Below are 11,590 nucleotides of genomic sequence, written 5' to 3' on the forward strand. Positions count from 1 at the left end.
ACCAGTGCCATCAGCTGAAGCTGTTTTAGTGCCAGGCTTAATCTTAACTAGAGGCGTGCTGAAATATAAATTTCTGCAGTGAACATAAAGCAGAAAGTGATACTTCACCTCCTCCACTCTCTAGCTGGGTTTCAGGGCTTTCCCTCACTTCCAAGGGTAGCTGTGTTCATCTTAGTTTGCCTGAAAGGGTATAAGATGGGTAGTCAGTGCAATTATAAGAGGCATAAAGTAGTCTAAAATGTAGTCATTTGCCCAGAATAGAAGTAAATGTTTAAATTGTTTACTACGTTAAGAGAATGCTGAATAGAAGTCTGTTATGTGATGCCAATATGCATGTAAATGTGTTTTGTTTGTAGCCCAAAATGTTCCAAACTCTGATTGGGAAAAGAAGGTAACCGAATACTTCAAGGAGAAATTAAAAGAAAATAATGCTACTAACTGGGTAAGATTGTTTTATTCTTTTAGAGTTATGCTATTCTTAAGTTTCATTCTTTTTACCTCTTATATGTTTTTGAGAAGTTCTTCCTTTTTGTGATAAGTACGCTTCAGAATTTTAGGCCTAGGCTTTGTGATACATTACTTACATCTCAGTTGCTTTAATCTTTGTGTAAAACAAAGATGTGAAATCCTGACTGAAACCGGAGAAGCCAATCCACTTGACTTCAGTGTTCTGTTTTGCCCTGGGCCATAACTGCTGAATGCTGCCTATTTGGAGTGCAATCCAGTAGATGGCAGGAGCTGACAAATCATGTCATTTTTGAAAGTGTTAGTGCCTGCCCTGTCTACTGTGAGTCTGCAGTAAGCGTTTGTACACCACAAGTGTCTGAACTGTTTATAAATCCCTTCCCTCATGATCTTTTATCGTGATGCTGCAAACTTTGTGTGGGTTGAAGAAATAGCTTCTTGGGCTTTCAGGTTTTAGGAAAAAATACTTTCTGCTAAAACTGTGCCTTATTGGGCTGGATCAAGCCTGGTTTTCGCAGTGTAGCAGGGAAGCTATGCTTTAGGTTTAAAAATAAAGCACACACACTTGAGTTCAAAAGCTGATATTTTTGTAAAAGACTGTGGCGAAAACGGCATCGTGGAACACTGCTGAGTGGATTAGGAACTTCCATATCAAATCTGTTCTACTTATGGCTAAAAAAACAAGTGAAAATGATTGTGGTGGGGTTTTTTCCTTGTTCTGTCAGTGAGAGTATTCTGTAATTAATATTTCAATGACAGTTTAAATCGAAGTGTAGATGGCAAAATTGTGTTAAACTTACAGCATTAGAAGGAATCGAAAGCGCATTTTCTTACTCAAGATAAACATTAGGAATATATGTTTGTTTGTTAAAATGCCATTTCCTGTAGGACCACTTCTAGGTTTTATTGCATTTTAACGTTGGATGTGGGTTTTTTTTCAACAGAGTTTATCTTCAAAATCAGAAAATTCTATTCTTATTGCAAGTCTTACTATCTCAAGTTATACCACGTGCCTAGGCATTGATTTTTTCCTTCTGTTTTTCCATTGTCATGTAAACATATCTGAAAAAGACTTTCCCAATGTGGACTTGGAAATTAACATACAGATTTTCCATGGCCTTTTGTTATAAGAAATTGTGCACGCGATTGCTGTGGTACCACTGGTACATAATACATGGTAGAAGTGCTGTTAAATGGGAATAAAATAAGTAATAAATTCTATTTAATACTGCAGCTGCAATAATTCCCAGTTTAAGAGTTAGTTTTAAATGTTGTTGTGGAGTTTCCATACAGTTTCAGTACCGAAACAGATTTCTTTATAGTCCAGTATTGGGATTGAGAAATGAATGGGACTGGTGGCTCTGGAAGAACTTGAGAACCATTAAGTGTCTGATAATCGTCACTATTATCTGTAACAGCTATTGCAGAAACTTCCAGTGTTGAGATTTACACACTTTGTTACTACTTGGATTAGGGCAGTAGATGGGGGGGCGGGGGAAGTACTCAGAAAATGCTCGGTATGTTACCTGATGAGGCACTAAATTGTCAGAGGCAATTGATCATATCAACATCAATACAGGGTTTGAGGCAAATAAGTGAACAGTGGGATATACTGGACGACCAGAGCATAAGTTGGTGACAGATTTTGTGCTGATTTTGACTTACTTCCGGGCATTTCTTAATATTTATATACCAGTTGTTTAGAATAAGCTCTTTTTTATAGGTTCCGTCACTGAATGATGTTCCCGTACATTACCTAAAGCCCAACAGTTTAGTGAAATTTCGCTGCATGGTTCAAGATATGTTTGATCCTGAGTTTTACATGGGAGTATATGAAACAGTTGACCCAAACACAAATGCACGTGTAAGTGAAATACTGATTTATTAATTTAGTAAATGTTTAGCGTTTTCTCCGTTCTAGTCTTTGTATTTCCTCTAGTTTCTGAATTAAACCTATGGAGTCTGGGCACTATCTAATAGAACTCTGTTTATATGGCTCAAATGACATCAGCAATACATCAATTCTTACATTTCTGTTGAGGAATAAAAATTACTAAAATAATGAAAGTATGTCTTTGAAGGACTTTAGACCGCAATGATTTTGGTATAAGTAATTCATATTCAGGATGCTGTCAGAAACATAATGATTGCATTGCCTTTTCCTTCTTGACAGGTTTTGCATTTTGGTAAATACAGAGATGTGGCAGAATGTGGGGTAAGTTATACAAGTTATACAAATTTTGAGATGATGTATTAGACAGAAGGATGCAGTTTATAAGTGCAGTATAGCTTATTTGGTACTCACCAGTGGATTCCTGGAGATACTGCTCTTAAAATGCAAAATTAATCTCAGGTTTGGAAAGCAGAGTGTTCTTAACTGCTCATGGGCGTTCCAAGTTCAGGCTTCAAGCCATTTCTGTTGTATTTAAAATTTGTTTTTCTTGCTGGGGGAGGGCTCTTGATCTTGAAACTTTCTGCTGTGGAAAACAATGTACTTTTGGTAGCGCAGTCCTATTAGAATCAAAGCATTATAGATACAGACTGTTTGGATTCACTGTTTCATGAGTATGTAGTCTTGCATGTTTGTTGTAACTTCTGGCTAAGTAACTGAAAAGTTGAAAAAAAGAAAACTAATCAGATTTTTAACAAAATATCTGTTGGTATTCTAGCCTCAGCAAAAAGCAGGAAATTGATTTGAACTCCTCACAAACAGTCACCTCGGAGAGGCAGACTTTCTACTGTGTTCCAGTGCCTGGCGAATCAGCATGGGTGAAAGAAATATCTTTTTTGACTGAGCTAGTGCTCTGTTGTACAAACAGTGATTGCCAACTAATTCATTAGATTTGAGGAGATAAGTTTATTTAAAGGTTTTTTTGAGTGAATCAGGATAGATGAGGAGAAGGTGGTAGGTGTAGAAAAAGTTAAAAGGAAAAATTGGTGTTGTGCTCTATGCGCAAAGAGGATGCAAATGAATTTAGGAGCATTGCTTTTTGATTTAGTAGGGATTTAGGCTAGATTTTCATGTTGGCTTGGGAGGGTCTTGAAAATTTCTGTTAATTTCTATTTGCAAATGTTTAGAAAATGAGAAACTTCAATTGAGCCATGGGCATTCTATTGCCATTTTCTGATTAAATTAGGACACTGTTACATAGTGAAAGTCTCCTACAAGAACCTTTAAAAACACCTGTAGCTGAGCATGTTAAGACAATAATTCCTGGAAAATTTAAGTGTTGTGTTTATAATAGTTCGACCACAGTATGTCATTTTCTCAGTGAGTACAGGAAAGGTCTTGGGGAGAAACAAGTAGTCTTTAGTTTCTTCTAGTAAATGGAAGTTGAATTGTCTGAGTGGAATGGATACAGGATGCTTCTTTTGACACCTTTTAGGAGTTTTATATTCTCTTCTTCTCCAAGGGAGCGGGGGAGAAGTTTAGAAAGCTTAAGATATGTTGCATTTTGTAAAAAGATACGAATTTGAAGGTAAAACTAATATGATTTGGTATTTCACACTTTGAGTTCAGAATTTGAGAAGACTACTACTTGTCATTGGCACAGAATGCCAATGCAATTTTAAAATAAAGCTAATGCAATTTTTGTAATAAAATGATTGATAAGAATGAAGCTTACAGCAAAATATTGCAGCAATGGAAATCTAAAGTGAGCCAGACTATTATGAAAATACTGAACATGATTTCAGTATTTGCCTGTCACGCTAAGAAAAGGAAAAGTGTATTAGCTTTTTCAAAATTCATTTACAAATGTGGTATTGCTAGTATCTTACAAGTATCTTACAAGTATGTTCTGTGTGTTTCTTTTTAAAGTAATAATAATATTAATTGTATCAGATAGCAAGTCTTTAAATATTATTATTATGTCTGTTCTTTAGGGTTGAGATGTGGGAGAGAAAAAATTCTTGAGATTTTGAGTTGTACCTGACCACAAGCATGTTCTCTGGGCATGAAAAAAAAAACAAAACCCTTTTTTAGAGATTGATAGTGGAATAGCACTCAGTGTTTTTTAGTTTCTATTTTCAAAAAAGCCAATGATTGCTCTACACTTCTTCAGCAGGTTATTTATGGATCTAAAGAGATGACATCTAGATAAGAATTTGAATCATAATTTTAATGTCTTGCTCAAAATAGGATAATAGCATTTTGTTTAAAAAAAAAACCAACTTTGCCTGAATTTTCTCAACTGCGTCTGTACTTGTCCTTAATCCTCAATTTTACGCATATATTAGTGCAAGCCAAGCTCGAGTTAGTCCTTCAACATCCTACACACCGAGTCGCCACAAGAGGAGCTATGAGGAAGATGAGGATATGGATCTACATCCATCTAAACAGAAAGAGCAACATATGGGTAATAGTCATTATTGATCAATAGTTATTGTGATATCTTTCCAGAATTTGCAGACATTTAATTCTCAAAAATTGAAATATTTGCAGTTGTTTGAATCAGTAGTGTTAATGCAGCTTTCATAACTAACTTGGTGGCTTTGTTGTAGTCATCAGCGTGGGAGAGCCTACGGTGTTGCATATTGTATGTATATTGTATGACTTGTTGGTACTACTTTCTAGAGTTAATTCCTAAAATAATATTTTGTGCAGCAGCACTTGTGTATTGCCTTTTGTATGTAAGAACACACACAGTTTATAGCAGCAGGCTGAAATTTAGGAGTTCTTGTTTAATTTCCCACTCTATTGCAGATTTCATGGTAATCTGGGGAAAATCGTGTAATCTTGTCTCTCTCACGCTCTTTGTGTGGATGTTATTGTGTAAATTGAAGCCGAACTGCATCTCAGTTAGGTGCTGCTTTGTTACGAGCAGTAGTATATATTTAAAAAATATCTTCCAGCTTTACCGTTTTTTCTAACATGAGACTTATTGATGCAATTTCATAAAGGAACCAGATTAATACCAGACACTTGAAGCATCCTGAAGAAAGCTATTAAACCTCTTAAGAGGATAGTATTTCAAACAGTAGCAGTGTTCAGAGAGTGTGCAATTCTTATTTATGGTCTAATCAGTTTGTGAACTATTTGTCTCGATGCTTTTCTGTGGAGATGCCACTTACGCTGGCCTGGGGGTTTTTGTGGAGATTTTGGCATGTTTTCTTTTGAACAAGAGAAAGTGGTTAGTTCAAAATTGTCAGTCCTGTTAAAGAAAAAGAAAATTGTAGACGCTATTGCTTTCTTTTGTTCAGTGTTACATGTCTATCAGGTTCATTAGCTGAATTATCTTTTTGTATTCTTACCTGTTTGCAAATGTTTTCGTAGATAGTTTAGACTGTTTTGTCTTCGTACTCAGACTGATTAGTTGTAGAATAGATTTTTATAGCTTTATTATTGCTGAAAATCTGTAGAGATTTTTAATGTAAACTGTTATGTTGATGCATATGCTTACCTTTAAGAACTATCTAGTTTTCTGACCATGAGGTTTAGAAAAATACTACCTTTACAGTCCTACCAAATTTAGAAAAAAATCATTCACACAGTTTAAGCATTACATTTTGAAAATCAGATTGTTGGCCATGTTTAGGTTTCTCGGACACACAGATCTTTACCAGTACTCACACTCAGGTTTATCTTGATGATATAAAATACGCATTCTTCTGTCAAATATATTGCTTTTTAAAATATTTTTGTCTCAGACATCTTGTTAAATTAGTTTAATTCTGGATTGCTCGCTGAAGAAAGTTGTTCACTTTTGCGTTTCTGTTTAACGAGCCTATGAATCCTTTATTTTTCAGGCAGTGGAGGTGATATCCATGGATGTGTGGAGCCAAAGAGATTAGAAACGGAGGCTTCTGCAGGTCATCATCTCATTTCTCCCAACTGCTCTCCTCCACTTGACTTAAATTTTCCATTGCCAGGAGAGAAGGGACCAGCATGTCTTGTCAAGGTAACAAAAGTGGAGAGATGATGAGCGTGGCTGTGGCCTCAGTGAGGCAGACAGAATCTGAACTTAGAGTGTAGGTAGTAAGTCTTGCATTAGTTTATAGGCACAGAAATTGTCTTTCTAGTCCACAGTTTTGTTTCTACAGATAATGACATTGATTCTATTCACGACCCCTGTATGTGAATTGCTGAACTCCTTCAATAGCATTTATTAGAGCTTGTGCATTCTCACTACACTTAGCAAAATGAAAAAAATCTGTTACTAGGTGCTCAAGGGTGTAGCTGATACTGACTCCTACTGACTTTAGGATTTGTCCTCTTAAGGAAAAAAGGTTGTGATGGAACAAGCAAAACACTACGCTACAAATTTTTGTATTGTATTTGAAATAGTCTTTGATTTACTAGTATGCTATATTGACCATGAAACTTCCAACACAATATTTCTATGCTGTTACTGTGTTGAATGCTCTCTTATTCAGCAAATCTTGATACATCAGATTAGAATACAACGACTTACATTTGTGTAGCAAAAGAATGCCAATAAGAAAAAGCGTGCCATCATAGAAACCAATTTTTCCAATGTAAGCTTACTGACACTGAGGACTAGGAGAGACCTCTTCACACAGACTGTTCTTAGTCTACAGTTGAGTCTTCTGAGATTCTTCTTTTTGTCTGTATTTGTGTGCAGTTCTGCACCTGGCCCGTCTGCCTCTGTATTTTATTATTTTCTCTTTGTGGCAGGTCTATGAGAGCTGGGACAGTTTCAAAGTCAATGATGTTCTGGAGGTATATGGCATTTTGTCTGTGGATCCAGTGCTGAGCATAGTAAACAATGAAGAGAGGTAAGGCTCCCCTGATGCGTGATCCTGAAATGAAGGAAATTTTCATTTCAATGAGCCAGATATTTTTGCTGTCTCCTTGATACAGACAGGGAAATGTGTATATACATAATGATTATGCTTGAGGTGAATTTTGTTGCTTAAAAAAAGCTTGATGTGGAAAGTGTTAGATCCACTGTCCTGTAAACTGAAGTTCGTTGTATTCTGGTACGCCCATACCCCTGGGTACACGATGCATCTTTTTTTTAGGTTGTTGTACAGTCTATAAAGCAGAAAGTACTTCTATAGCTAAATGTTTTGTACTCTTTCATGCCTATTAAACTTTCAATGAATGAGTGAATAGTGGACAAACTTTCAAATAAGCTTTAAAATTACAAAGTGTCCTTTTGAAATAATTTCTAAGTCCATGAAAGTTGTTACCATAAACAGTTCTGAAGAGTATTAAAAAAAAAAAAGTTTGCATGTCTGCATGGAGAGTGAAAGTGACCAAATGAGTAAAAATTGGGTTGATTTTTTTCATTAATTAAGTTATATCATCACGTTATACCGCTTATAAAAACTTCCCATTTCACCTGCTGTTCTGCAATTACTTGCTTGACAAAATACAAACTAATCGAGAAGGAGGCAAGAAGTCAATTTTTAAAATAAAACCGTTGACCAATCTCATGCATGTACTTGATGTCTTGAACCATTGCACTTTAAATTGTTTCTGTTGGTGATATTGTTTAGCTTTCTGATCAGTACAACATGGAGAGTGCAGTGTGAATCCTTTATAGTGCCAACTTCTTAAAAGTTAACTCAGCCTGGTCAGCTGCTTTTGGTTATCATCTGTCTGACAGCTAACCCCAGACTGACAGCTCAGTTGGTCTGTCACAGGTTGTTTTTTATTCCTGCGTGTCATTCTATCTAAATAGACAAAATGGTGGCATTTAGCAATGTTTTGAATGCAAACACAAGAAGTTTCTTTTAACAGAAAGAGTGGATAGCCTGTTGGTGGACTGCTGAAGCAGCTTTGAAGTTATAAAGCCTTTCAGCTTTTAAAACTGGTACAAGTTGATTAAATTTGTACTAAGCTTTACTATCATCTGATATAGTCACTTTAGGGATTTTAGTTTCTACATGAAAAATGAAAGGAATTTTGTAAGGCATCATCAGGGAGAGCAAAGCTTGTGTATCTGAACTCTTAAATTAAAAGGTAATACCTTCAAGTTTGAGCTGAGGAACATTAGAATTTATTTACTCACTGTTTTTTTACTCAGCCAGTGATATAGCTGTTATGTGACTGTCTAGAAGATCTTGATTGTCAGGCTCCGGAACCCGGAGGAATATGAAAATCCCACATGTACATACACAGACAAATGTAATAAATCATTACCTTATTTTCTTAAAAGTTGCTGTTTAGACTTCATTCAGTACATGCTGGACAGAACAGTGTGTCATGTTTTATTTGAAGTTACATCTTATTAAATGGTGCAGCAGATAATAAACGTGGTTTTGTTTGGGGTGTTTGGGTTTGGGTTTTGGTTTGGGGTTTTTTTTGCTTGTTGTTTCCCCCCCCTGCACCCCCAGAAAGGTAAGGTTTGATTATTTTCTGAAAACGCTAGAATCCAAATTTTTTTTGGAGCATGCTTTGGCATTTCTATATCATGATATAATTGTGACTCAGTATTTATGGTGTTTATAAAAATCATAGAGAACGTAGTTTGAATATGGGAGGAGTTACCAGGAGCTGGGAGCGGATGTTTGTTCCGACGTGCTCTGTTCTTGGCCTGGTTCCAGCTGCTCTTGGTCAGATGGAGAGAAATTTGTGTGGAATGTTTCTAAGTCCAGTTGTGCTGTGCCCTTTCCTAGGGACAACTCGGCCCTTGATCCTATGGAGTGTATGGACACGGCAGAAGAACAGAGAGTACACAGTCCTCCAGCCTCATTAGTCCCCAGAATCCATGTGATTTTGGCACAGAAATTACAACACATTAACCCGTTACTGCCTGCCTGCCTTAATGAAGAGGAGAGTAAAACCTGTGAGTATCTGAACTTGACCTCTCTCTGTGTACATGTAAATGTGCGGTTTCCTAGTACATGTGAACAAATACTTCTTTGCTCAGAGACAAATGCATCAATGGCAGGGTTTGAGTTTAAATCTTGTTAAATGGAGGAACCATTCAACACTACAGAACTGGACAAGATGTGAGTGTTTGTGTTTATATGATGCTTATGTGTTTATTTTTCTGAAATAAATGTGATTTATATGGAACTTGTTTTGCATTCTACATGCCCAAGGATTTTAACAAGTTGTTCAGCCATAAGATTTTATTTGTTTTCAAATGGAGTAGTGAATTGCTGGAAAAATAGATTTCCAGTTTAGTATAACAGTGAAAATAAGAAACATACCAACAACATAAAGAATCATAATACTGTGAAGAAGATAAGGCAATTCTGTTTTTAAGCAACTGTGCTATTCCTCATGGCCTATTTGACTGTTATTTTTTTGTCATTTAATTATTGCATGCAAGCCTCTGAATGATATTTATAATTTTCTTCCTTGCGTGCCTTGTATTGGTTGTCCTGAGCTGTGCCACATGTAAGGGTTTTTTTTTTTCTGCCTTTAATACAGAATGGATAGGCTATCAATTTTAAAAATTTGGCTCCAAACTTTACAGCCTCCTGCAAATGCATTACACAATATCTAATGAAAAAAAAGAAAGCGTTTCCAAGGAAATGTTGAGTGACTCAAGTTATCCAAAGCCAGTAATTACTCAGTTGGAAAACCAATGAAAGTTTGTTTATTTTTCCTAGACTGCTTTGGAGTAACCACTTTTCTTCATCAAACTGTAATGGAAAGTAAGATTGCTATAGAGGGAAGAGGGTGAGGAACAGCACATTTTCTGACATTTGTTGTCTTCTGCTCTTTTATCAGTTGTTTCTAATTTCATGTCTGAGCTGTCACCAGTGAGAGCAGAGTTGCTCGGGTTCCTTACCCACGCCCTCTTGGGAGACAGTTTGGCTGCTGAATACCTTATATTGCATCTCATCTCTACAGTGTAAGTATTTAGATGTTTGCTGAGAATTTATATATTCGTGTTTTTAAAAAAATCTCCTTTTATGGGGTTCTTTGCCACTCTGCAAATAAATGGCAGAAATAGCTTAAATAGTACTTATTCCAGTAGTACTTTGTCCAGCTAGAGTTGTCCTGTTGTAATAGACACATTAAACAGATTTCATTGTCTGAAATAACAGTAAGTTTTGTTAAAAGGCCAGTTTTGTGGCAGTTTATCCTTTCAGTGTTCCTTTGAGAGTTGGACAAAATCTCCAAGATACACTTTTAAACAGAGGTATGAAAACATCTTTTTATCTCTAGCTTCTTTTATGGAATAGGACATGCAACTGACTTCTCAAAGACGGCATTTACCAACTGCAGTAATTATAGTTTAGGTATTAAAAGATACTGAAAGGTACCTTCTGGGAATTTGTTTAATTGAAATGTAGACGTACGTTTAATGGTAAGTTCAAGAGACCCCCATTTAGCATGTGATAGAAATTTACCGCCTGAGGCTGATTCTGTAACTGAATGTGCATGCATTGTGATCTGTCTTCGTGGCTGATTAAAGTGGATTTGCTTAACGTTCTTTTATGTTGGTTTAAACTGACACTGGATGAAACAGCAGCATCCTTTGACTCATTAAAATTTCAGGTGTGAAACTTCAGACAATATGTTTTGATTAGATTAAGTATAGTTGTCAGGCTCAAATTTAATTTTAGTTTTTCCTCAAAATAAAAATGATTCCTTTTTCTAAACAAAAAAAAGTAATTTCTTGACAAATAAACCACTTGTTTTATGGTTTTCAAAAATTCCTTTTTGCTACGAAGGGAATAGTACAGCACGTATTTGTTTAACAGAAGTGTTTACAGAGCTGTAATTCGACTCAGCATCTTACCTTTCTCGTACCCGCAACTGATGTGTAAAAAGCCATAAGGTATTTCTCAGCCCCAGTGAGACAGGTGGTGTCAAGATAGATCCAACCATGCTGCATGCCATGGCAGCATAATTATGAGCTGACGAGGTTTATGGTGGGTTTGTGTTTACCGTCTGCCCTGAACCCTTGTCCCCATGTAAATACAAGTACTTCAATATCAGTATGCGTGGGGTTTTTTTTTATTCTGTGCACACTTCTGTCTTTCTAGTGGGACTGTGAATGCTCTAACACTTAGACTAGAATGTGTTTTCTCTCTTAGCTGATATCACAAAAAAGTTGAAATTTATCAAGAATGGGGAGAAGATATACAGTAAGAAGAGGGAGAGGAAAGCTGAGGGCAGGTAAAGGAAATGAACAAGCATGATAAGCAGGGAAATTGAGATTGGGCAATGAGAAAGGAAAAGGATGAAAGAGTG

General features: G+C 36.2%; 1 protein-coding gene across 1 annotated transcript in view; it reads left to right on the forward strand.

Annotated features, from left to right (window-relative positions):
* The first annotated feature begins 355 nt into the window (after positions 1-355).
* Positions 356-11,590, forward strand: part of MCMBP (minichromosome maintenance complex binding protein) — a 16,851-nt gene continuing 5,616 nt past the window's right edge. The window contains exons 1-9 of the mRNA XM_009585376.1: positions 356-442; positions 2,189-2,329; positions 2,639-2,680; positions 3,141-3,243; positions 4,694-4,823; positions 6,214-6,365; positions 7,103-7,203; positions 9,052-9,221; positions 10,118-10,241. Of these exons, the coding sequence (XP_009583671.1) occupies positions 2,298-2,329; positions 2,639-2,680; positions 3,141-3,243; positions 4,694-4,823; positions 6,214-6,365; positions 7,103-7,203; positions 9,052-9,221; positions 10,118-10,241 (854 nt within the window). The 5' untranslated portion in view covers positions 356-442; positions 2,189-2,297. The remainder of the gene's footprint in view (positions 443-2,188; positions 2,330-2,638; positions 2,681-3,140; positions 3,244-4,693; positions 4,824-6,213; positions 6,366-7,102; positions 7,204-9,051; positions 9,222-10,117; positions 10,242-11,590) is intronic.

The sequence above is a fragment of the Fulmarus glacialis genome, unplaced genomic scaffold, assembly GCF_000690835.1.
Source record: "Fulmarus glacialis isolate BGI_N327 unplaced genomic scaffold, ASM69083v1 scaffold2079, whole genome shotgun sequence".
NCBI classification, from domain to species: Eukaryota; Metazoa; Chordata; class Aves; order Procellariiformes; family Procellariidae; genus Fulmarus; species Fulmarus glacialis.